Here is a 27,035-nt window from a genome sequence, read left to right on the forward strand (position 1 = left end):
GTGACTGGGTACCCAAAAAAGGCACTGTGGCGAAGTGCCAGGCTGGCTGTGACAGAGGAGCCAGGGAGCTGACAACATTCAAGGTTTACTTTGTTTAAAACAAGACAAAACCGAAACCCCTAAACTGTACATGATGCCCTTTTTCTTTCTTCTCAAAAGCAAGACCATGACATTGGAAGATTTAAAAGCAGGATAGATGAGTTTGAGCCCTTACTAAAGAAAACCCTTCTCTGTCAGACACATTTTGATACAACCTCACATTTCTGATGCTTGGAATTTTCTAAGAATCATCTTTTAGAGCCAGAAGGAAGCTCGGTCAGTAAAATGCTTGCCATGCAAACATCAGGGTGCGAGTGTGGATCCCAAACACAGGTAAGGAGTTGGTCAAGTCTTTAGTCCTGAAGTTGAGGAGGTAGCGACAAGAGGCCACCCTGTCTAGTGAAATCAGTGAAGCCCTATCTAAACAAATATGGTGGACAGTGACTGAGGAAAAGACTCTATCTATCAATCTAAGGCTTCCTCATGCATGTACTATTCAAGCACACATTTGTATGCACACACACACACACACACACACACACACACACACACACACAAGGTTAAAGGTAATTGCAAGAGAAACAGAAAGCATTTCATTGGGCAACCTGAGAATATGGCAAGAGTGAGCTCTGGATATGCCCTGGCTAGTTCCTCAGACAACTGGTAATAAGAAACGGAATACAGATGTGGCAGCGGGGACAGCTGGCTAAGGACTCCATCCGTTCTCTGAACCTCCAGTTTGTGAGCATAGCGAAACATCTTCGGTTCCAGGATCTACAGGAAGGCAATTTCATCAACTTCAGTTATTTTTTTTTTTTTTTTGATCCTCTAAGGTTCAGCTCTAATTTAAAAAACAAGAAACTCCCCTATACAGTATTCTAGTTTAAAATCTATATAGTCATTATGTTACTATGTTAATTTCTAGTGCTTGAAATATCTGTAGAAGATGACCACCACATGGAAGAATTTGCATTCCGTGTCTCTAACACCAACGATGTGAGTTCCTGGTACAGTCTGATAGAGGTTTAGTAACTTACTGTGCAATGACTTGAAAAAGTTAATCACCTTCCCAGCTAAAAATATAACTGCACAAAATGTGTGCAAATGGGAAAAGCCTGTGAGACAGCTCAAGCTAATTGCTAGACACACTGTAAACTAGAACTGTCCTCGACTTATAGTACATGAAGAACGAGTGCTTGCTAATTTTCTTCATTACAAAGAGGGCTGAGTTGGGTGTAATTCTTTAGTTGGTTTTGCTGCATCTGTACTACTCTAGAGCCCTTAGAAACATCAGCATTCATGCCAACCCCACTTTAAGGCCTCGCTAGAAAACAAAAACAACAATGCGTCTTGCCTTATCAATTAGTTAAACACTGGATAATAATGATAATCTAAGAAAAGCTGTAGGAATATCATAGAGCGTTAAAACGAGACTATGAGAACAATTAACTCAAAACAAAAAAACCCAAACCACTCTATTCTCATCTGTCATAGAGAAATTATCTTGCCCATACATCAGCCCTAATTAGTGAATCCTTGTAAATATCAAAATACACTCACATGTACTAATATGATCCTCTATAGGGCAGTTCTGAATAGTTTGTATTATTTAAAGATTTAAATAGCTATGCTGTCTTTGGATTGTAGTTTTACTGACAGTCAGAACTTGGTATTCTACTATCAATATTACTGTGCTTTAATGGTAAGAACATCATTTCATCAAACCCCGAGTAACGTAAGATTTTAATCAGCGTTTGTACACAAACCTGTAAGAGTTGCATAGCAACCTCATAGATACTTCTAGAAGAGTCAGCTGCTTTAAACAGTATCAGATTGAGGAGCATCACGGTGTCACACTGATAATCCCTGAGGACAAAGGTCACATGTTAGGAAGGGCAAGGTTTGGAAGTGTTCACACCAGCTAATGGACACGGCAGACAAAGGGCAAGGCTGCAAGCCGCTTCTAAGACTGGTGGCTGCCCTGTTTTTAAAACTACAGGGGGATCATTAGCCTTTATTGGCTAAATGTCATTAGCGTTCAAGGAGAGAGAGAGACAGGTTTCTTAACATTTCTGAAAGACTGTTTCTTGAAAACAGACGAACGACTGCCAGTGGACTGTGAGCAGCAGCGTGTGGACTGGATACCTGTTCTGAAACACGTTGGCGATGGCTCTGAAGCAGCCGGCTGCGACCCGCCGGGAGCCAGTGTAGCATCGGTCCACAGCCCAGTACATCAGGCTGCTCTGGTCAGGGTTGAGCTCCAGCAGCAAGGTGACAGCTTCACAGCCCAACTGGTGAACCTGGGGAGGGTGGGAACACCAGGAGGGGTCAGAGGGCAGGACGTCTGATGTCTGATAGAGCGTATCGACACTGCAGACCACCACAACATCCACCATCAGTCTCCTTTATTTCAGCCAATTCCCAGTCTACTCACAACAAGGGTGAGGTGGGGGTGGAGAATCGGAGAGGTATGTTTTTTTTTCCTCCAAGCCTTTTTGAATTTCTCTCTTCCAACAGAGAGCCTGAAGGCAGCTGATGAATGTGAACAGTACTTATGTGTTTTAGAAAAATGAATGGTACCCCCCTCAATGACTCTTATCAAGTCTTATTAGTATTTGAAATAACTTCATTGTGGGGAAGATAAGTCACGATTTATACTGTGAAGCGGGTGTGTATACTGTGTAACAGCGCAGGCATGGGGTCAGGGAGAGGGAGGGCAGGGAAGATTACGAGAACAACTAACTGAAAAGAGTTTGTCAAACACAGATATAAAAGCCAGCAAAGGGCACACAGTGCACTCTACTTTAATAGTTATTTAGACTGAATCCTACTACAAAATACATCCCGCACCATATTAATCCTGCCCTATGTAAGGGTAAATGAAATTATTCACATGAGTAATAAGAATTCCAACTTTCTTAGATGTATATCTTATTTAATTTCATGTCATATGTCTATGGATAATCTCTTGTGTACTGTGTGGAAGCATTATCTGTCAATAAAAATCTGATGGCCTATTAGCAAAAGGCAGGAAGAAAGGAGTTGGCAGTTCTGCTAGAGAGACAGGAACTCTGGTAAATAGTCAGGTGCAGAAGGTTTGCCACCTGGGCTCTGAGGAAGTCTTAGGTGTGAAACGGAGAGGAGGTAACCAACCATATGGCAGACACAGAACAGTTTAAATGGGTTAAATAAATTACAGCTAGTAGGAACAAGCCCCAGCTTAAGGCCATAAGCACTGTTAATAAATAATAAGCTTCCATGTTACTGCTTGGAAACTTGGATGCAGGGAGAAAAGCCTATGGCCATGCATATGCATATTCAGTTGTGGCATCATCTCTCAACTGCACCCAGAGGTCACCAGTAATGTGAGTCCAGCCAGTCAGCTTGCTCTGGCAAGCCCAGATGTTTTCTGAGTATTTGGGATTACACATCAGCTTGGCATTGACCCAGGTGCTAGGGATATGACGTTGGGTACTTCAATCACTGAGCCATCTCCACCACCCTTATGTTTTTTTTATACACATAATTCTATCCTATTTTAAGGAAGTCTTATTTCAGAGGTCCACAAATTACCACAATGCAATGGTAATTTATTATAAAACATCAAAGGGACAGTTAGGATTACCTTTTTATCCAGAGAGTCCAAAATGTTATCCAGCCATTTGTACAAATAGCCATCTGATGACAGTCCCACATTATCTGCAACAGGGCCACAACACAGTACAGCAGACATAGCCTTCAAATGATAATATCAGAATTACATTTAAAACACTTAAGAGGTCAAAGGTCTCTGCTTAATGAGAAGAGGCGAGGCATTTTCACTCATGTGTATCTCGCCATAATATGAAAGTATCATGTGAAATATAAATATGTAACAGTATATAGATATATAATAGTGGTCTCTTTTTTTGTGGTTTTAGGTATAAAACCTCGGGCTTATATACATGCCAGGCAAGCATTCTGCTAGTAAGCTATACCTCTAGCCTAGCAGTGACTTTTAAAAGTCAAGCAGTTTATCATCACACCGAATTAACTATGCACTTTAAAGACAAGAAGACCAACAGAAAGAAAGGACACTTAATTATGAACAAAACGGATATCTTAGTGGGAATCCTTAATTCTTTAAGAATACAACAATAAAAATCTTAGAGATTTTTGGGACTCCTTTGCATTGGATTTAAGGTATCTAAACAAAGCTACCTGTGTACCAGACAAACTTACGCCCTAATACTCGGTGCTCAGAAGGAATCCTTTTCCGTACGCGGTATCACATAGCGAGAGACAGAAATAAACTCTTCTCTTAACATAGTAAGAAGGAAACAGGGATCTAAGGCCATACCTTTAATGCACAGTATTGATGTCGGTTGATTTGCATATTCCTGTCACTGTATCTGTCCAAGGGCGTAAACATGATGCTGAAGGGCCCCGCCCAGTGGCTGAACAGCATGAACAGACTATGACGAAGGCTTTGCTGAGGAAAAATACTTCTTCTCTGGTGCACTGTAAATATGAGCACAGGTAGACAGAGTGACTTCTGGTTCCTTTCATCCTGATGTGCACGCCAACTTGTCTGCTACTAAAAACCGGAAGGCCACAGGACAGAAAGAGGAAGTTGCATCTGAATACACCTAAAGCCTCCAGGCAGGATGCTGTAAGGAGTCTAGGAGGGAGCTCAAGTCAGGACCGGCCTCTTTCTGGCTGTCTGACGGGCTCTAAGATGACATTACCACAGGGGCTGGATTCATTGCTAAACAAGGGCTTTTGACTAGTAAAGCACTGTTTCAAATTTGGTAATTTTTTTTTCCCAGTAAAAAAAAAGTTGCTTTTGTAAAAGGAACCACACATCATACATTTTGACATGAGAGCAAAGCAGAGCAGATCCAAGTCATACGTGTCTCTGCCAACTGTTGTCTATATGCATCTCTGTGCTGCTAGACCCCTGCGGGCTCTGGGAAATGATGGTTCAGTTTGGAACCTACTAGTTAAGGGGAACTTCCACCTTTTAAGCCCTACCTTACTGCCTTAGTGAGGGTTACTGCTGCTGTAATGAAACACCAACAACAGAAGCAACTTGGGGAGGAAAGGGTATCTGCTGCAAGCATTTCCATATAACAGCTCACCACAGCTTCCTCAGCGTACTTTCTTATAGAACCCAGTACCAGCAGCTCAGGGATGGGAGCACCCACAAAGGGCTGGGCCCTCCCCCTTCAATCATTAATTAAGAAAATGCTCTACAGACAGATCTTTTGAGACATTTCCCAGTTGAGGTTCACTCTTCTCAGATGGCTCTAGCCTGTGTCAAGTTGACATAAACTCGCCAGCACGCTTACTCTACATATTCCCTGCATCAATATGTGTTAAGAAATTCAACAATAGCTCAAGAAATCAAGATAATGGAAGCTGTGGGAAAAAGTTAAACTAAATCCATCTTTACCCTAGCCACTTTCCACACAGAAAATACAGAGGAAAAAATACGCTCTTAACCCTCAAGTAACATTATTTTCCTTTCAAAGAACAAAGTCAGGCTCCTGTGCTTAAAATTAACAAGCCGAATTAGGTACTTAAAGGACCCTGTTAAAAATACAAATCATGTGTTTGAAAGCCAAAGGTTAGTACGTATTACTTAAAATAACAAAATAGCCATATTTGGAGAGAGGGGAAAGAAACTTATCCTGCATACACAAAAGGCTTACAGCAATCTTTTTAAAACACAGTTTGGAAAGAATTTATGACTTTTAAAAGCACAGTTGTATATAGATCAATCATAGCGCCTGCTCAAAAATAGGCATGCGTCTGTTAAGTGAGCCCATTGGCTGCCCTGTCCGCTCGCTCTAACGTATACCATCATTTGCACTCTTCCTTCAGTCTGAAGGCACGACTTTATTCGCAGTTATCAATTACACTCCTGGCTTAGTGTATCTACCACAAACTTGTCTAAGGAGAGGATCATTCAAAATCCCTACTGGGTTGATCGCTTCTTGATTTCCAGTTACTGACACTAATTTTGAAGTTAAAAGGAAGAAAAAAAAAATCACTTGACATCAATATTGCATTGATCTAGTTTCCTAGGATGCTCCTAAGTTAGGAGCTTTTTAAAATGTTACATCTATTCGTATGTGTGTGTGTGCGTGCATGTGCTTGTTTGCATGCATGCATGTGTAGACATATATGAACACGCCTCAGAGCTGTGGTGGTGGTCACAGGCGACTTGCAGACCAGTGTGGGTCCCAGGGTAAGATTCAGGTTGCCAGTCTGTGCAGGAAGTGCCTTTCCCCACTGAACCATCATCTCCAGCCTACAGGTCACTTCCTTAAAACAGAAAACCTCAAAGGGAAGGAAAGCACAGGCTGCCTCTTCACAATCCAGAAAGCTCTGAGAAACTGAAGACCCTACCCGGAACATTCTGAATGATATTGGCCACTAAGGCACTGAAATGGCACCGGATATCCTTCAGCGTGTCGGAGTCCTTTTCGTTTTCGGCTTCCAGAAGTTGTCGCGTTAAATCCACGTACTCCAAGAGAGTGTTGTTGAGGAAGTGAGTTTCGTTATCAAGGCCGCCACTTGCACTGAGAAGAGGGAAAAAAAAAACAGAGAGAAGGTGTGACTCTCAGTTCCAACTGAAGTGACCACCCTCAGAATGACACAAAGCAAACTTGGTGTGCTTGTGGCACAGAACAGTGAAAGGAATGTGATTTTGACTTTCTCACTTATAAAGAGTAGGTGGTGCTTTTTCAAGCAATTATAATTTATATTGTCCAATTTCATACCTAATGTTTTAAAATTTTATTTACTTACATTTCAAATGTTATCCCTATTTCCGGTTTCCTCTCCACGAGTCCTCTATCCCCTCCTTCCTCCCCCTGCCTCTATGAGGGTGCTCCCCCACCTGCCTACCCACTCCTGCCTCAGCACCCTAGCATTTCCCTATGCTGGAACATCGAGCCTCCACAGGACCAAGGGGCTCCCCTTTCAGGGATGCCCGCTAAGGCCATCCTCTGCTACATATGCAGCTGGAGCCATGGGTTCCTCTATGTGTACACTTTGGTTGGTGGTTTAGTCCCTGGGAGCACTGGGGGTTCTGGTTGGTTGATATTGTTGTTCTTCCTATGGGGATGCAAACCCTTCAGCTACTATAATCCTTTCCCTAACTTCTCCATTGAGGTCCCTGTGCTCAGTCCGATGTCATACCTAACTTTTACAAAAACTAAATATTACTGCCTCTCCATTCACATGTAAGATAAGGAGGTGGGAGGCCTGTGGCAGGGGAAGTGTAGGGGTGGAGAATACGTTGGTGTAGAACGGAAGGCCAGTTCCAGTAAGTCTCCTGTCTCCGATGCTCTTCCTAACTAACACACCTTTACACAGCTGCTTACGCACCAGGTGCGTACCCCCGGCCTCCTGAGATGACAGTGTTATTAAGGAGAATTAATTCAAGGGCACAGCGCTGGACTTCAGACTGCTTTAGACTCCTGGAGCTGCCCTAACGAGGCTCTGGGGTTCCTAAGGCAAGAGATGTACACTCCGGCATCATGAGCTACTAAGAGTCAGAAGTCTGGACTCCTGTGTTGTCCCATCAGCTCAGGACTAGAACAGCATGCTTCAATGAGAGGCTACATTAGTCACTAGGTCTAACTCGACCCTATGAACAACAAGTGTCTGCTATATAAATCAAAGGATGCTTCATTTCTATTTACCAAGGTCAACTCTCATTATATTGGGAGAGAACTTACTTTTACATGATATTTTTTTTTTTTAAGATTTATTTACTTTTATGTATGTGAGTACACTGTAGCTATCTTCAGACACACCAGAAGAGGGCATCAGATCTCATTACAGATGGTTGTGAGCCACCATGTGGTTGCTGGGAATTGAACTCAGGACCTCTGGAAGAGCAGTCAGTGCTCTTAACCACTGAGCCATCTCTCCAGCCCTACATGATATTTTTAAAGTAAAAAAAAAAAAAAATCTTTTTTTTGCTAGTTGTATAATTAAAAAAAAAAAGATCCTGATCATACAAAAACAATGGTAAGATGTTTGAAATGCTATATCAAAAATATCCATCTGTAAGAGTAAGCGTGCTGAATTAACGGACGACCCAGATTCCGACTTCTGTGAGACAATATTGTTTACCTTCAAATCATGACTAATTAGTGGGCTGCAACCTACACTAGACAAGAACATCTATTCTCTTAAATATCTAATGAGTGGTTTCTGTACACACCAGACACATAAGCTCCCCATCTCCCTGGCATTCAAAATGTCCCCCATCCCTAATCCTGTTGGGTGAAGACTATGATCCAGAGCAGTGACAACCTTTTACTGATTTTCTCTTAGAAAAAAATTGAATCAAAATATCTCACGTTATATACATTCTTGCTTTGTCATCAAGTCCACAAATCTCAATTTTATTTCTCATAATTTCGACTGGACGGCCTTGAATCATATGTTCTCTTTTGCCTTCCCATTCGACAAGAAAGAAAAGAGCATCTCTGGCTTTACAACTCTCTTCCACAGAGCCTCCATTTGGAGAGTCCGTCACAAGCTTCTGATGCTGTATCTGAAGGGTGCTAGGCATGTTCAGAAACAACCAGGACAAATGCCTATACACACTGCTACTGTGCTTGTTAAACTCCTGACCTAGTCCTTCCAGCAAGACTTCTCTCCAGATTCCTTTGGTGCACAAGGTCAGATCCATTACTTTTGTCTCAAAGGTCAGGTGACACCATTACCCTCCTAAGGACACTGTTCACTTTACCAGATAATGGTATTTCCCTCAAGGGACTTGGACCTACTGTCGAGAATAACTCCAGGATTTATGGATCGTGACGGGTGGGTAAATAGCTGTGAACTGCATTTGTAAAGTTCATAATTTCCCCAGCAGGATCAACAACAGTTCCTCAGAATAAATTTGCAAACATTGTTAATAGCCTTTGAACATGTGAGTTTTCCTCAAGCCCAGAAGATTACTTATTGTCAAAATGGGGCAAGAAATTATAAATATGTCAAGAAAAGACCACCATTATTGCCTTTTTCTGGAAATCAAGGTTCCAACCAAATATCAAAGGCATGGGCACATTTTGACCAATCAAGTGTTGATTGCTGATTTTCTATTATTATTATTGTTATTATTGTTATTGTTGTTATTATTATTATCATCATCGTCTGTCTGTAGCCCAGGCTAGTTTCAAACTCAAGGCAATGCTGCCTCTGCTTCTGGTGGTACATAATTTCAGGCTATTGCTTAATGTACTGGATGCCTCTTTAATTGGTAAATAATATTCACAGATGTTGACATGTGTATTAGGTGTGTGGTTTTTGTTACAACGGTGCTTTTCTGTTTTCACATATTTCAAGGAGAAAACACAGTCTCTAATCATCCCAAGGTTTTGAAAGTCAGATCCCACACTGACCTGTGACTAATGACACCAGCATCTGCCAACAGTTCAAATATCCGTACCAGTTGTACTCGTAAAATGTCTCGACGCCTGCGCCGTTTCATATTCTGTTCCAAACATACAAAGACTTGAGTTAGGAAAACACTCCAGTAAATTCACAGGAAACTGCTGATGTGACCTGGAAAGTCAACAGTGTGAATGCCAGGGGGCGGTGTGGCTCGTCACCATTCCACAGACTGTGCCCTGTGGATGCTGAGGCTGCTGCTGGTTCTGGTCTCAAAGGGACAAGGTCTATGATGGTGTGAAACTAATGCGCCAAACCAAATCACATGGCATTTTATAAGCTGATTCCTCCTATTTGTGGCAGAAATAAAACCCTACAGTTAACTCTTTGGTGATTTGTCAACCTGCTGATTTCAGAAGACCGAATTAGTGAAGTCTGAGTCATGGGGAATCCCTAAGACTCAGAAAATGGGGCACAGAAAACAATCCTAACAGATACAAATCCAAGGTTTCACTCAAGCCTGCACCACAATTAAGTTTTGTAAGAGAAAGTACACATAAAAGCAAAGGAGAGTACCACCCGTTGTGGGATGAACAGGGAGTGCTGGCTAACACACCAACAAAATCATTTCACTGGGGTACTGATTCTCAGTCAGACAGGAGCAGGGAGCAACCTCCCGTGTCACGTGTCACTTTCTAATCAACCTCGCCTCATTTACAAAGGGATTTTCCTAATCCAGAGCAGGTGAACATACTTCTTCATCTTTCACTTCCACACACCCGTTCACCTTCACCCTCCTGCCCTCCAGGAAGCAGGCTCATTTGCTGACTCACTATGCTTACTGCTTCTTGGGGTCTTTCTAAAGTTTACAGAAATTCATTCTGAACTAAACAGCTTCCTATCAGTCCTCAAGGGCGCCTGTGGGGTTCCAACTGTACCCCTCCATTTATCTCCATAGGAAGCGACAGTGGGCTGCAGACTCTCAAATCACAACTGGCATTCAAAGACATCACCACACTCTGAAACCAAACCTGTAACCTACAGCACGGTAGCAAAGACAGGAAGGAACAATGGCGTGGCTTCAAAATTCTCTTTATGGGACAGCTGCTCTCACCAGCTCTCTCTCGCTCAGGTTCTCAGGGGACCTCACCACCCCAACATTCAAGGCAGAGATTTCTCTACAGGAATCTGCAGCTGATGCATGTAACATGCTTCACAGAAAACATATGTTAAATGCTGCCCCAGGGATTCTCACAGACAGGCCTAAGTTTTAGCAAGATCCTTGCATAATTCTCAGATGTCACTATCAGGCAGGAGCCACAGGACTACAGGACAGACTGAAAACCAAGCCACTTTCATGAGATACTCCACACAGAGCCAGCTAGCCTAGTAACTACGTTTCCTTACTATATATATATATTATATATGTTATATAAATATATTTATATGTTATATAAATATATATAATGTATACATATAATATATAAAGATAATATAAATTATATAGTATATAAAGATAACATAAATTATATAATATATATAAATAAAATTGTACAGGAAAAGAAGCAATTTCCAGATTCTTTTATAATACGGTTAAATGTTGTTTTTCTGCCTAATATGCCTTTGTCCACTGGGAAAAATGTTCCCAAGATCAGCTCAGGCACTGGGTCTTCTTGACTATGCAGCCAGAGTCCTGAGGCATTCTCCTATGAATTTCCACAATCTCATAGTCATGAGCCATGCCAAACTGATGTAATTACAGACTCCATACTCCTTTGGTCCTAAAGCCGTACTGTTTCTGAACGGTTCAGCTCTGCAGATGTGGGATGTGAGAAGAACTGTCGGATGGGGCCACCGTAGTCTGTTGAGGGAAGCTCGCTGGAAGCATCCACAGTGACAGTGACTACTGACAATAGTCTATGAATGTGTCCATGCTTCCAAGGCAACTGATGCAGCTGCCAATGAGAGGTGAGGCTGGAAAAGCTGAAATCACTCACTGTGTGGTCATCTCTGGAAAGCTGCCAACTCTGTGCAGAGCCCACATCCCACTCTCCCTTATGCTATGATGACTTTCTAACTGCTTTATGACCTGGGTTTCTATATGTCCTATGTTTTATAGGGGACAGGGGAGATAGTTTGCACATGAAAAGACAAGTTTAAAATACAGCAGACAGCTGGGCATGGTGGGGCACAAGCAAATGGATTTATTGCACTTGAGGCCAGCCTGGTCTACATAGTAAGTTCCAGATAACACTGGGCTACATTGTGAGACCCTGTCTAAAAAGCAAAAGCAAACAAGCAAACAACAAAACACACCAATCTTTCATTTCTTAATTTCTACTTTAGTATACTATTTCGGGTACAGCGGGACAACGTTTACCACATAAATATTCAATGGTGGGAAACTACTCAGCAGCTTACCTCTGGCCTTCTTTCAAGTGCTTCTTTAATTATGGGATGCAACTCCTCTATTAATTCTCTAGAAGAAAAACGGTATACTTTTGGCACTGAGAGCTAAATAGGTAGAATCTGACATTTGCAAATACTTATGGAGACAGCAGGAACTGACAGTATTAACGCTAAGCCTACTGTTTTAAACATTATTAGTGTTTCATTTTGCTTATAAAACAGTTGTTTAATTGAACAGTTGGAAACTGCCGCACATGGCATCTGCATTGACAGAAGAAAAGATTAACAGTATTTTTATTCCATTGTCATGTGAACTGCGTATATTTTATGGTGTTGAAACATGGTTATGTGTGAAATGCTCTCCCCTCTTTGTGTTGCCCCAGCATACCACTAATGGACTGATAACATGCTGCTGTTCAGCAGGCAAGCCTGAGGTTACTACGGAGATAGTCAAAAATAACTAGTTAACACACACAGTTGTTTACTGAGCCAGCATTTGTAGCAACGGAAGATTTGAGAGAACCTGGTTTACATTTTTATTTAAATTGAAAATGTGCTCATTGCAGAAGACTAAGGGGAAAAAAAAAAATCCTAAAAGCCAGAGTAAACAAAGTCCACCCACAACTTGATCATTTATATAAAAATGCTGACGTTGGGTGAAAAATTCTGTGGAGGAAATAAAGTTTTAATTCTCTCCATTAAGATGAAAAAGAGATGGCTCAAATGTACTGCCTTGCCACGTGCATAGCTACCTCGCTTATGGGCACGCTCACAGAGCGTGTAAGAAGGGAGTTACCTAAAGGCTCCCGGGCTGGTCCTGCCGAGACCTAGAACGAGGGACTCCGTGATCTCCATGCTCTCAGAGCGCATCATTGGGACTATGTGCTTAAACAGGGAGGAAGGGGACGGGATGCCAACAATCTGAGGGGAAGAAAATCAGAAGAGCATTGACAATTAGGTAGGCAGCCAAAGAATCTGACATCTCCACAATCTGTGGTCAGAGACGACGAATAGATGACCTTTTGTGGCAAACAAGAATGCTGAACCAAACTCAGTTTTCAGTGCATGTAGCCTAGAAAAGCTAAGTGGCTTACTGCAGGTTCATTCACAGGACTTGTTTGTGGGTCTCTGTGTTTCTTAGAGACTCAGCACCACATTGCAGTCCATGGACCGAACCAGATGTTTCCTGTCTTTTGATCCACAAACAAGAAAGACAAAATCCTGACACTCCGGTCTTAAGTTTCCTTCAACCACGCCATGATGCTTTGTTTTCTACCGTGAAATCTATTTAGCAGTTCTTCTCATGAATCCATTATGTGCCTGTGTGATTTAGGCAAATTCTATAAAAGCACTTAATTACTTAGATCATGCCTTCTGAAGCAGGGTATGGAGGTTCACTCCTGTAACCCCAGACTGAGGCAGCTAAGACAAGAGGACTGCTGGAAGCCTGAGGCTAGCTCAGGATGCACAGTAAGTGCTAAGTTAGCCTGGGTTATAGGTGAGACTTGTCTCATAAAACTAACAAATGAATGAATAAACAAATGAATGAACTAATGAATGAATGAATGAACTAATGAATGAATGAACTAATGAATGAATGAATGACTCCTGTTGGCAATGGGAAGTGTAACGGCTTGGGAAACATGTATTATTACCTCCTTTAAAATATTCAGTATGCTATTTTTATGAATGCAATCCCTTTAGCCAAGAGGAAAACTCTATTCTTGGTTTGAACTAGGAATCCACAAAAATAATAAAAATAGGATTTCTTGAAGTGCTCCCCCCACCCCTGTGAAAATGAGAGATGTATTCTTCAACCACGTTATGATGTTTTCCATGAGAAGAAATTTAAGACATCCCTCTGGTGTAATCAATGGAACTCCACAGAGGGTGAGAAAGGCCCACCTTGGAATCGATGCTGTAGCCACTGTCAGGGGTGGACGCCAGCGTCTCGGGAGGAGAGCATCTCACGGAGCCTGCAGGTGCTGAAGGGGACGGGGAGGTGGCTGCGCTGCAGCAGAGGATCAGGTAGTTTCTCCACAGGCCAATGTATGAGTCGCTGCCCGTGGTGGTATTTACTTTCTTAGCATTGATGGGGCTACTGAAAAAAAAAAAAAAAAGAAGTAGAAATCATACATACCTTCTTTAAGTAATATTTTTATTTGATTATTTCACAATTCAGTGTACTTTGTTCATATTCATCCACCATTGCCACCGTCTGACTACCATGCTGCTGACCTCCCAACTATGCTTTTCTCTGTTTCTGTTATTAATAACCTTCCCCCATGTCCCATTACCACTGCTCACATGGGTGGCTCAGGCCACACCCTCAAAAGAGTGACAATCTCTCCTCAGCAACTATCAAGTGCACAACACATTTAGAAAGTTTTTATGCAACTAATGCCAAGCTGTCTACCAATTCAAGAGAACATGGTTATTATAAAGTTTTATTGCAAGTTCTCAGTGGAAGGACCAGAGAGAGACAGGAATAAAGCACTAGAGGCCTATCATGTGAGACAGACTGGATAAGACAGGTCTCTGTGAGTCTACCACCGTCACACCTCCCCCCTCCCCCGTGTCATAATAGAGCCACGAAGTATAGCACATGACACAGAATGTCCATTATATGTCAGTTTTCAAAAGCTCACATTGTGAAAGCTGACGACCCACTGTGAAATGCGCTCTATCCAAAGCACTTACTTTATATCAACCTGGGGGGACAACAGCTGCAGCCTGGTGTACGCGAACATCCAGGCGTAGCTCACAGCTGTGGAACAGTGTTTAGGAAGATTCTCTTGCTTTAGAAAACTGGAGAGACTTATAATCCATGGGTCTTGGCCTTGGGTCACGTGTGCAAATATCCAAATGTGTGAGGGGCTGATCACATCAAACTGGTGGCTGATGGGAGAAGAGTTCCAATCTGCTAATGTCTGCAGATCTACTGAGCTAGGGCAATACAGCAAAGTAGTCTAGAGAGAGAGAGAGAGAGAGAGAGAGAGAGAGAGAGAGAGAGAGAGAGAGGAGAGAGAGAGAGAAAGGAAATGATTATCACGCATCTGAGTAACTTTCAAAGGTCGTCTATAGGGGTGCTTTATGCTGGATGTGTCAAGCTTTTCTGGAACAGAAGATTAGAATGTGTCTAGAGCTAGGTTTGAGAAAGGAGTGAATCTCCGACATGCCCACTGGGTTAGTCCTCAAGAGAGACATGCTGTAGCTTTCACTATTCTCCAAAGGCTGTGTGGACCAAGAAGGCTAAGATCCATAGCTTAAGTGATCCCCCTGTGAATGCCCAACTTTCCTGAGTCCACAGAACTCTTTAGAAATAAAACAAAAGCCATTAACTTTTCATCTTGATGAGATCGAGCAGCCTGTACTGTGAGCCGTCTCCAGAGGTGCACGTCATTAAATATTTGTTCCTAACACCCAGATTCTTAGAGAAATGAAGATCTGCTTTTGTTCAGTTCCTTCATTAAGCACTGTTTAAGGCATTATTAAGCCACTTATTATGGTAATTTGTTACCATAATACATAGTTAGTGAGCTAAAACACAATTCTTTTAACTGTATTCATTCTTAATCACGTCTTAGGCTTATAAAATTTTACAATTACCTGCCTTGGGTTATGTATAACAAATGAGTTATAAGAACCATAAGGTGCTGGCCAGAAAGCAAATAAATCTTAATTTTATCTATGCAATCCAAAATAGGAGAATTAAAAATTCAAGCAGTAAATGTCACAGTTGTCTTTGTTTCAACCTTGGACTGTTGTCTTCCCTCCCGTCCCTCCACCCACACTACACAAATCTAAAAGAAAGTTACATGAGTTAGGCTGGGTATGGCCCTTGGTTCTATTCTAAGCAGAGGCGGGGGAGAGGGAAGGGGAAGGGCAGAAGAGGGAGAGGAGTAAAAAAGAAAATTTATAACATCAGGTTTTTTTGTAATCTATTTGCTGATAAAATGTTTCTCTGTACTTTAACATACTATTTATTTAACTTCATAAAGCAAATGAAAATACTCATTGAAAAAGCAAACATGGTCCCCCCCCCCCACCGGATTTAAAGAGTATTTCTTTGCATGACTGTAACCACTAAGCAGCAGGTTACAGTCTGGTGACATCACATTTAAGGGAAATGTCTTCGGGAAAGACTAAAAATTTATCAAGATCAACTTATTTTTAATGGCAACAAGAACCAGCCATGGCGTTAGCATGCCCTGCTTAGAAACCCTTTGTATGCTTCAGAAATACTTTAGGACTCGTTGCATTTGTTAAGGAGACACGTTTACACATATGCACAGACATGGACGTGTATTCATCTGCCTTAAGTCCCAAGATAAGATGGAGAGGAGATTCCTCCAGTTACCTGATCGGCCCCCGTGAGGTGGATGAAGCTCTCCAGAATGGACGGGCTCAGCCTGTCCATCACGTCTATGGCTAGCTCATCATCACCCTGTAACAAAAGAGACCGCGGCTAAACAACGAGGGACGCTTAAGAAACGTAGGCAACGGGAAGCCAAGTGGAGTAGGGTGTGTGTGAGCTTGCGTTCTTCTCTTGTGAAGAACTGGGGAGCAGGGTCTGGTGGAGGGGGTGGGGAGGGAAGACAGGCTGGGTTTGCCCACGCCAGCAGGCAGCCACAAAGTAAACTACATCTGTGCTTCATGAGGTAACTACCCAAGATGCCTAACCCTTACCTTAGGTACCTCCAAAAGTGCAAATAAAGCCCGTATCTCTCTGAGGACACTGACAGCCAGTCTTCTGGTGGCGGGACGGCTGCTACAGAGAATGACCAGCGCAAAGCCTTCGACCACGTGGAACACAGTGGAATATGGGTTCCTTTCCAGAGGAGGTGGGTGAGGACCGCCATTAGCGATGCCATGCTTGAAAAAGAAATGCAAGTTAAAACAGACAGGGTTTTAAAAAGCATGTGGATTTGCAAAGGAAACAGTAACCAGTGAGGCAAATTACAAGCATTATGGCATCAGGCCTGCCTCTGCTCAAGCAACTTAAACAGCATTTACTTTATTAAAATCTAATAGCGTGGCTTGGGGCTGATGGCGTGGACTGCCATCTCGGCAACTCAGGAGGATGAAGCAGGAATGGGCCACACGTTTCAGGCCAGCACTGAATACAGAATGGGTTCAAAGCCAGCTTGGGCACTAACTCTGTGAGACCTGGCTTCAAAAGAACAAGAAAAAACAGGTTTGGGTGTGTATCTTGGTGGTAGAGCCCTTATAGGAGGAGTGGGGCTCAGAGCGCAACTGATCCACAGCAGCACAAAAGAAAACAGTATTCAGAGAATAGTGTTCCAAAGGAGCCTGGCAGCGGTGGCCCACGCCTTTAAGCCCAGCACTTGGGAGGCAGAGGCAGGTGAATCTGTGTGAGTTCAAGGCCAGCTTGGTCTACAGAATGAGTTCTAGCCAAGGCTACACAAAGAAGCTCTGTCTCAAACAACCCAACCCAAAACAAACAAACAAACAAACAAACAAAAAAAACAATTCCAAAACCACCAAGTGTTCCCAATGGCAGTGTAACTAGGTAGTGCCTAATGTGTGTCTCTTAGACTACCTTGTGACTTTGCAGCCGTCACTTAATCCCTCTAGTGTACTATCTCCACGTGGGAAATGAGAGCCTGGACTTCGTGTTTCATATGTAAGAGCAGGCTGGGTACACAGCCTCACCTGGGAGCTTGTCAGGAGCAGGTATACTCAGGGCTTACGATCTGTATGCTCATTAAAGACCCCAGCTTACCCCGGAGGCGCCAGCTCCAAGCTCCTGGGGGTTCTACGGTGTTTGCACAGTGCTATAAAATCAACTACATCTGCACCTTGTATGTGTAAAGGAGCACAGACCAGTGCGCTCAAGAAACTGGGGCCTTTGCAAAACCCATCAATTCTAATGACACACTACCAAGGTTTCAGGTCTAAGCTTTGAAATGTTGGAAACACCATCAATCACGTAAGAATTAACCCTACGATTCCTGTGCTCGATGAAATATAATGTGATACCAAATGAAGAAGGCTAAAGGCTGGACACAAATGCTTGGTATCCAATACACGAATGAGGAGAAAGTCCAGCACAAGGGATTATCATCGGGAGAAAGTCATTACAACCAGTAACAGCTGTAGAGCTTGAGGTTGCCAGTGTGTGTCAGTTAACCCCACAATCTGTCACTTACGGATCAACCCCAGAGCAATACCGTGGGAGCACGTGGTACCTGAGAGTCCTGGGTCCTGTTGTACATTTGAGCTGCCTGTTTCCACTGATTTATTAATTGTACCAACATCTTTACAGCGTTATCAAGAAGGGTGGGGTGGACATCAGTCACTTCACGAACAATAAAATATACAAATCCTGAAAGAACATCCTCCCGCCAATCCGGAAAATCAAGCATCAGTGCCTGCAAGGTGTTGAAAGCCAGCGCCCGCAGTTCTTCATCCATATGGATTGTGAGCCTGCCAGAGATAGAAGTCCATTAGTGAGCAGCAGGGTGAAACATGGTGCCCTCACCTAACACTTAAAAATAAGAGACCCAAACATCCGTCTCTCTCCTAAAATTTAAAACTAAGAGACTTGATCTTCAAGTGTTCTGTGAGATATGAAGACAGGGCCCAGGCTCACTTTGCCATGCTATGTAATTGCCCTGTCTGTGCTAGTCTACAGTTTAAATTCCATGCCAATCCATTCAGTCACTGATGGTTTGTTAATGTTCAGCATAGTAAGTCTTGAATTTAATCGATAGGCTGGTGATTTGAAATACAGATGATATCAGAAATCAATTGCAAATTCCTTCAGTCCTTATAAGCACCTTATAGTGCCAGCCTATAAACAATAAAAATATGTCCAACCACACAGGGTCTTAACAATAGCTTATTTAGTTACCAGAGAGGATGTGACTAATGTCAACCATTTTTTAAAGGCATTAAAGGTTGAAGACGGAATATAAATAGCTCATTACAAAGGTAATATCAAGACGGAGTCAACAGAAGTAATACCTGAGGGTGGGAATGGAAGCAGATTTAGGAGTAAATGTAAGAAATGGCTACACCTTGAAAATAAAATGGGTCAAGAACCCACCAGGCTCAAACTAGCCTAGGGCTTAATAACTCAGTATGTATTAATTACATTTAAAAAAGTTAAGTTGCTTTTTAAAGACTTCAATACAATGATCATAATTTTAGTTATAAGATTTTTAACCAGAGAGAGAGAGAGAGAGAGAGAGAGAGAGAGAGAGAGAGAGAGAGAAGTCCTGAAGCTGTGAGGCTTGTCACTGTGTGAATTACAAAACACCAGATGGATCTGGAGTCAAGGATTATTTTAGCAGCTGACAATAAAGGCAAATGCATTAAAGTTAGAGATGACCCGAAGGAACAGGTAGTTACAAAGCACACTCAGTGTGTGTGCATGCATGGGAAGACAGTTACTCACAATGAGTGAGGGGGATGGTATGTAGTTAAGAAGGGAGGCATCACAATTTGCTGACCTCAGCTCTGGTGCTACTATACGCCAGCCTTCAGCTGACAGAAGCTAGAGACATCCATTGGAGCTGCATAGGTTTCAGGAGCAAAGAACACTACTTATTTACACTGCCTTTAAACCTATGACTGTCTAAATACCTCACACCAAATAGGTGTGACTCAGGAGACACGTGCTGGGGGGGGGGGAGGGGGACAGAACAATGGGACCTGGCTAATTAAAATCAGGAGATTGTTCTAGAATCTTTCTGGACATGGAGGTAAATTAATTCAAAATGACAGCCAGAGGGAAAGGAAGCAAAGTGAATGGCAATTAAACTGCTGTTCCCAGCTCAGAGGTTGGCTCCTTCTGGCCCCAGCCCTGAGCCTCTCAGGTGTGGCTTCATTCTAGGGGAGGTGAGAGGGGCAGTGCCAGACATTTATCTTGCAGGATCACCTTCCAGAAAGATGTAGGTCAAGGGAGGCTGGGGTGGGACGAGGGAGGACTGACTGGACAGCAGCTGCTCCCTGCTGTAAGCATGAGCGCTGCTGTGGTTGACACTTCATGTTCCTAATGGGGCACCAGCTTTCTAATTCTGCACCATTTATATTTTATCTATTTTATTTTGGAGACGGGGTCTCGCTATATAACACACTCTTGCCTCCAGTTCTCAATTCTTCTGCCTCTGCCTCTTGAGTGCAGGGAACCCACACAGCGGTGGAAGGGCCAACTCCAATTACAAAGCTGACCTCTGAACTCTACACTCTGATGTATGTGTACCCCATCATACACATGTACATATAGTAAGAAATTAAAGTTTTTTTAATTAAAAAATTAAGCCTGTTGGTACAAACATCAAATTGCAGGTACTTAAGAGACGGAGGCAGAGGATCCCCAGGTTCAGGCCTTGAATACAGAGGGAGCTCAAGGTCAACCTTGACAGCTGTGAGACCCTATTTCAAAATAAAGCATATACACATATGTATGCATGATGCAGCAGGGTCTGAAGCTATACAGGAGTACTTGGCTAACATGCATAAGCCTCTAGGTTCAATTCAGTGCCACAAACCAACAGTAAAGAGGCCGAGAGGACAGAAAGAAGTTATGGAAAGGTACAGTTTCAAGGAAGCCCCCCTGACTCCTCATAGCCCTCACAGGAGACAAACGCCAGCGTCTTCATGGTCCCAACACCAGAGGGAGGCGCAAGGCTATCTGGGAAATGCCAGGTGTTCTCACCCAGGGCTTGAACAAGTCGCTGTGCTGTGGCAATCTAGTCACTATTTACACAATATGGCGGTCGCCCAGCAACCAGCAAACATAACAGTCACCATGTTTGGTTTTCCACTAGGGTGTGGCTGGCCAACTGTGGCTCTGGGCAGGCTCCAGGCAGATGCCCAGTCACGTTCAGTCCTGCAAGACGGTCCGGCTGCTTTTGTAATGCCAGAGTGGGAATGCAGACATGCCTGCCACACACGGAGGCAGTTGGTCTCAACCTTCTTAATACTATGACCCTTTGGCACAGTTCCCCATGTGGAAGCAACCCCAGCAATGGCCACTTCACAAACTGTGATTTTGAATTGTTATGAATTGTAATGTAAATACCTGTATGTTCTGATGGTCACAGGTCACCCCTGTGAAGGGGTTGACACCCCTCCCCCACAGAGGTGTCTCAACCCACAGGTTGAGAACCTCTGGACTATATACAGCACAATCGGCAAAACCGTGAAATATTTACTGTCTGGTCTTTCATGGAGAAAACGTGCTGACCCCTAACTGCATGATCCCCAGTGGCATCCACATAGCAGAGCCTCAGCAGGCTGCCGTCTCGACAGAATTAGGCTGGGAGACATTGTTTAAGTGTGGCTGCTGTGGTATTTACTCACTTTACGGAACTATGTTGTGCCTAATAGAGGAAGACAAGGAGTAAATGCCTGAAGGTAGCAGGCTCTCCTAAAGCGGACAAAGTTAACTGGGTCTCGGTCACTACTCAAGATGCTGATGGAATGACCTCCGAAGTAAACTTCACCGAGCATCAGTGAGGCTGCTATGTCAGGGATACTTGTCATATAAACCCATATTACTTAACAGGGAATTGGAAAATGGAGCTTAGAGGGAGACTTGGGAGGAAGTTAGAAGTTAAAAATTTGAGTGGGGGTTATAAAAGATGAGAATTAAGAGAGTAAATCAGGAGGCTCGAAGCTGTGTCTGTTGTGAGCACAATGAGACGGGAACAATGCCACTCACCTTGCTAACAGCTCAATGAGGTCAGTTCTGCTCATACCATCGGGAATCAACCTTGGAATTGCAGCAATGCAAGTTCTAAACAAATCGATCTTGGGTTTTCTTTCCCCCCTGAAAAATGTATCACAACAAACAAACAGAAAACAGAGTAAGAAGCGTATCACATGGGCCAGAAAAATCCATTTTACAAGAATGTTACAGAACGTGGGAGCACGGTCCCAAGACTAATGGGTCCAATAAAAAAGGGGGCACAAGCAAGCACGCATACAGACCCAGCAGCTAGTTACCACCCATAAACAAGCAAAAGGATGGAGACCATTCAGGGAGATGACAGTTAATAACTGACCTCATTAATTAGGAAACATGCACAATAACTGTATACTTTTAAATACTTAAAAGTTTTACCCACTTTAATATTTGAAAATAACTTAATTACTCACAGATACAACTGAATACCAGTTACTATCAGAAACACCTGTGTGATGGTTAACATGGACTGTTAACTTCACAGGACCCGGCACCAAACGCGAGGCAACCGTCTGGGCATGCCTTGAGGGATTCCCTACACTGGACTGAGGTAGGGGACACATTGTGAAGGTAGGAGACATTATTCCATGGCTTGTTCTATACCAAAAAGAGAAAGCTAGCAAAACCAAACATTTACTGCTCTCTGTGTTGTGAGCACAGCATGACTGGCTGTCTCAAGGCCCTGCCGCCATGACCTCCACACCAGGATGAACCACACCAGGATGGACCACACCAGGATGGACCACACCAGGATGGAGCTGTGAACTCAAATAAACCTTTCCTCCTCAAGCTGTTTTGTTCAGGTATTTTGTCACAGCAACAAGTAAGTAGTAAAAGTCGTATTGATGCTGATATTTAAATATCTCAAATGATTAGTTTTACAATCAGATGTTCTCATGAGTATTTATATTGCTCTTGTTCTCTTGTGATAAACACATGTCTGTTTATATTTTATACAATTAAAATGCACGGATGTTTTAAGACTCAGTCCCTCCTGAGAGGCAGATGTTTAATACAATTTAATTTTACTACGTATGTGTCTATGGGGGTGAAGGGCGATGTTGAAGACCAAATCCATGGCCTTACTCATGCTAGGCAGGAGCTATCACTGAGCTACGGTCCCAGCTCTGCTACCATAGTATCCTAAAGTTATTCGCAAGTTTTATGAACCACTTAATTCACGGCTTTTCATTTCAGTCTGTATTTGAAGAAAAGCTTCTTACTTTCATCCCCATTGTTTTCTAGTTACTCAATAATTCCTGTGCAGTCAAGAATCAAAATGTTCTAAGAGTTTGGGTCAGACTTTGTAAGAGATATATTGGCACAGTTGTCGCTTTGTGTGGCTTTAAAACACATGGATTAGAGTGACCACAAGCCAGATAAATAATACAGGTTCCCATAGTTGTGGTTTAAGCTGCAGTTGCTGCTTTAACAATAATGGCACAAATGTCACTGCTGGCCGTATATGTATATAGATATATAGATCTATAGATATTAGATGCACACCCAAATGGGCCACCTGGCACACCACGCCTTCCTAAACTGTTGCTGACTGCTCAGTGTGCACCAGTTCATACACACGGCCAACAGCCAAGTATGTGACTGTTGTGGGGTCTGTCTGCCCCCAAAATGTGACATTTACTAAAATGGACAATTAAAGAGAAGCTGGGGCCAGCAAAGATAAAAGTGGAAGGGAAAAACAAAAACCATAGCAAATTCTTACAATTTCAGGTTGTCACACTTACAATTTCAGGTTGTCACAACCTCTTCTCTAAATATGAGTTTAACTGGACTCAACCCAACAGCGAGCCTCAGAGACCCCTGATGACATCTAGCTGTACACTTTCCCTTTACCACAGATACTGACACATTACCCCCCCCCCACACACACACACCCGTGAGACCATGTGAGACCAGCTAGATACCCGTGCCCAAATGTAGCATGCAGACATGCCACAGTGACCTTCTAAGGAATAAATTAGTCCCTCTTTGTCACTTAAAGTCTATTATTAAACCACAGTTAGAGATCCCAGGAAGAGAACTTCAAATGGAGTTGTAAAAGGAGCCAGAGGAGGGCAAGCTGACCAGGGGACAGACACTGAATCCATCTGAGGTTCTCAGGACCACAAGAGGAACTAGATGTAATGTCGTTGACTTTAAGGCAAGAGAGGTTGTGCTGAGCAGTAGGCAATGTCTCAGAAGTCAAACATACAAAACCTTCACATCTGAAAACTCTCAGGACACTACGGTCCAGCAGTATGCAATAGTCATATACTAAATAAGCCCAGAGGGCAGAATACCCAACAGGATATTCTAAGGCCTGTAATGCAGATACCTAAACCTACATTTCTATCTAAAGACCCCCTTGTAGATAATAGTGATACTCGCCAGCAGACAAGGGGCATGGCTGTCATAAAACATACTGCCTCATGAAAAGGGGGTATCTAACAATAGAGAGAAAAGTCGCTGGGTGAAAAACAGCAAGCATGGAGGGTGGAGGAGGGGGAGGGGCTGTCTCTAAAAGAGCTGCCCCCACTCTACTCCCCTCTGCACTCTCTGGTTCCTAGAACAGCTCTCAGATTTATAGGATTCCTGGCTTTCTTTCTTTCTTTCTTTTTTTAAAAGCAGGACTCTGTAAGTAGGGCCATTTATTCAGCTTGATAAGTCAACCGTACAATACACATCTGTGTTAAGTGGAAATTATTCATGTGACAAATGAAAGTAAGGTTCATTATTAGATTTACATTATCTACACTAGTTCAGCATCACATAAAATAACAAAAAACTGAGCATGTGGGAGGAATCTCTGTATTAAAAACTATAGCAAACGGTCACATGTAAGAAGTCCAGGAGAAGATGTATGGAAACAGGTAACCTGCTTCTGTGTACCCTTCTGTGAAAACTGGAATAGCCATGGAGGCATGCCATGGAGGCATGCATGGATTCACTACGTACGTAATCATGTCTTCAGGCTCTTTGTTGGACATCTGCACACTGGTCATACACATTGGTCTCCCAACCTCTTTGTCCAAATGTCGTAGAATGCTGTCTAGTGCTTTTCTTACTTGAGGATAGTAAACTGACATTCCTAAGAGAGAAAGCATACCATCACAATCAGTGCCAGAAATTGCACGAAGGACTGCTTTCTTTAGTAACAACCTATCAGCCTCTCAGGGAAAAAAAAAACTGCTGCTATCACATTAGAAGATGCTCCAACCGTGACGATCTCCTTGGGAGACTACGTACAAATTACACAGAGACGTTAAAGACCAGAACATACACAGCAGTATCCCGTGAGAAAACATGTTTAACAAGAAGACTCTTGACAGGAATACTAGAAACGTCACTATATCACTGTAGGACTGGGGCATCCACACTTGGCAATGGACACACTTTAGACCTGACTATAGACTTGCACAGAACAATACTACAGTTGAAATTTATTCATTCCAGTGAACACTAACCTATGACTTTTGCCTCTTCATCTGTCAAGGTTTTATTGAGAAAAATCTTCTTCACACGAAGAGTGTTTCCTGAGGGAAGAATGACTCCTGTGGTGGGCATGGGAGGGTCACCATCCTTCTGCTGTAGACTGTCTGCAATGACGAGGAAGACTCGGAGGCCAATGTTCATCCTCTTCAGAGAAAACAGACCCAAGAGCAAGAAATCAGGGCCATGCATTGTCTAGACTAAGGGGGTTGGGAGAAAGAAGGACAGGAGGGATCTGATCTTTCTGCCTGACACTGTGAACCAGCCCAGGGAGCAGAATTTGCTGTGATTTCAAATTCCCAGATGTGGCTCACTGTCCTGAGTCAACTACCTTCCCTTGTCTCTAAGGCTCATTGGAGACCTCTCTGTGTTTTCTCAACTGCCATGACTCTTTCAGTCGCCCTCCCCTCTCTTAAGATCACTTTTCTCCTTCACAGGGAAAAACTGTATCAACTCAACCTTTCAAACAATCACACCAGACCACTGACAGTCACAGGTGCTGTTTGTCCCCTTTGGTCTTCTCATGGGGCAGGGGTGATGGCCTCCTAGACTTGTTGGACTTTCCTGTGAATATGGTGGTCTGAATGAGAATGGCTCCCAAAGGCTCTTCCTAGGGAGTGACACTATTTGAAAAGATTAGAAGGATTAGGAGGTGTGGCCTTGGTGAAGAAAGTGTGTCACTGGGGGTGGGCTTTGAGATTTTAAAAGCCCATGAGAAGCCTAGAGTATCTGCCTGCCTGCCTGCCTGCCTGCCTGCCTGCCTGCCTCCCTCCCTCCCTCCCCCCTCCCTCCCCCCCTCCCTCCCTTCCTCTTTCTGCGGAAAGATCAGGATTTAGCACTCAGCTACTGCTCCATGTTATGCTTCTCTGTCAGGAAGATAATGGATTAAATTTCTGAAACAGTAAGCAAGCCCCCAGTTAAAGGCTTTCCCTTGTACTAGCTGCCTTGGTAATGGTGTCTTCACAGATACAGAACGATGACTAAGACAATGGGCTCTTGCACTTTCTTGATCATCAGAGCATCTACCCATTCTTTCTTTTCTCCTTGGCATTTCTCTTCCAACTGAACACATATCCATGTCCCTCAGCTCTCTCAACTATCCGAATGGAATAAAGACCCCTGCAACACTTCTCTGAAGCATTTCTCCCTCAACAGGGGCCACACGGTATCTTCTTCATTTTCCATAGTTCAGGCAGCATCAAGTACTCTCTTTTCCCAAATACTGCCTATTCTCGCCACTTCCATGTTCCTCCTGGCTGTGTTGCCTCTACCCACATTCCAGGCTCCTCCTGTCATCTGTACTCCCTTCACAGAAGCTACACGGATTGACATGGCATCAATCACTGTTTATTCCAGACTGCCAAAAAACTCTATCTGGCCACTCTGAATACACTCCTTATGACCTGCCGGCCATCTCAGATGTCCCAAAATGCCACAGGTTAGACACTCGAACTCTTTCTCCCAGACCTGATGGCTTCTCCATGTTTCTTTGTTCAGTTAATGTTTTTCTTTCTTCCGTCTGCACCCTACTGTCTCAGCCCACACGTCCATCTCTGAGACTGCACCGGAGATTACCAAGGCAGGAACAGGCACCCCAGGGTGGCAACACAGAACACTGAACACGAGTGTGCAAGTGTCCTCTCGTGTTCACTATGTAAATATGGTCAAGCTTTAAAGTGTTACTTATTTTTAGATATGACAAAGTCCTGATCTGTTTGTTCTCTAAAATCACCCATCATAGATGCACAGAAACCCTGGAAAGAGGAGAAGATTCCATCATGGGCTGGAATGAACCAGCATTTCATCAGTGTTTCACTCATCATAAGCATCTGAGGAAATGGGTTAATGGATTCCTTTATCTAGTTTTCAGTAAATTGATTTTCAAACTTAAAAAGATTCCACTGCTGCCCAATCCCCCAAAACAGATTGATTGAAGGATCATATAAAACCCCAAAAGGACCAACATGTCTACTTCCACTTT

General features: G+C 43.1%; 1 protein-coding gene across 10 annotated transcripts in view; it reads right to left on the reverse strand.

Annotated features, from left to right (window-relative positions):
- The window catches only part of Fryl (FRY like transcription coactivator), a 233,405-nt gene that overhangs the window by 56,982 nt on the left and 149,388 nt on the right, over window positions 1–27,035 (reverse strand). For all 10 annotated transcript variants that reach the window (XM_076938636.1, XM_076938637.1, XM_076938632.1 and 7 more), the window contains 17 exons: window positions 25,030–25,201; window positions 24,521–24,653; window positions 21,542–21,649; window positions 18,060–18,297; window positions 16,537–16,722; window positions 16,208–16,294; window positions 14,548–14,816; window positions 13,753–13,948; window positions 12,644–12,768; window positions 11,860–11,917; window positions 9,450–9,541; window positions 6,433–6,605; window positions 4,379–4,539; window positions 3,665–3,775; window positions 2,185–2,339; window positions 1,806–1,905; window positions 645–813 (listed from right to left, as the gene is read on the reverse strand). In XM_076938636.1, the coding sequence (XP_076794751.1) occupies window positions 645–813; window positions 1,806–1,905; window positions 2,185–2,339; window positions 3,665–3,775; window positions 4,379–4,539; window positions 6,433–6,605; window positions 9,450–9,541; window positions 11,860–11,917; window positions 12,644–12,768; window positions 13,753–13,948; window positions 14,548–14,816; window positions 16,208–16,294; window positions 16,537–16,722; window positions 18,060–18,297; window positions 21,542–21,649; window positions 24,521–24,653; window positions 25,030–25,201 (2,533 nt within the window). The remainder of the gene's footprint in view (window positions 1–644; window positions 814–1,805; window positions 1,906–2,184; window positions 2,340–3,664; window positions 3,776–4,378; window positions 4,540–6,432; window positions 6,606–9,449; window positions 9,542–11,859; window positions 11,918–12,643; window positions 12,769–13,752; window positions 13,949–14,547; window positions 14,817–16,207; window positions 16,295–16,536; window positions 16,723–18,059; window positions 18,298–21,541; window positions 21,650–24,520; window positions 24,654–25,029; window positions 25,202–27,035) is intronic.

This window comes from Arvicanthis niloticus, chromosome 7 (genome assembly GCF_011762505.2).
Source record: "Arvicanthis niloticus isolate mArvNil1 chromosome 7, mArvNil1.pat.X, whole genome shotgun sequence".
Taxonomy (NCBI): domain Eukaryota; kingdom Metazoa; phylum Chordata; class Mammalia; order Rodentia; family Muridae; genus Arvicanthis; species Arvicanthis niloticus.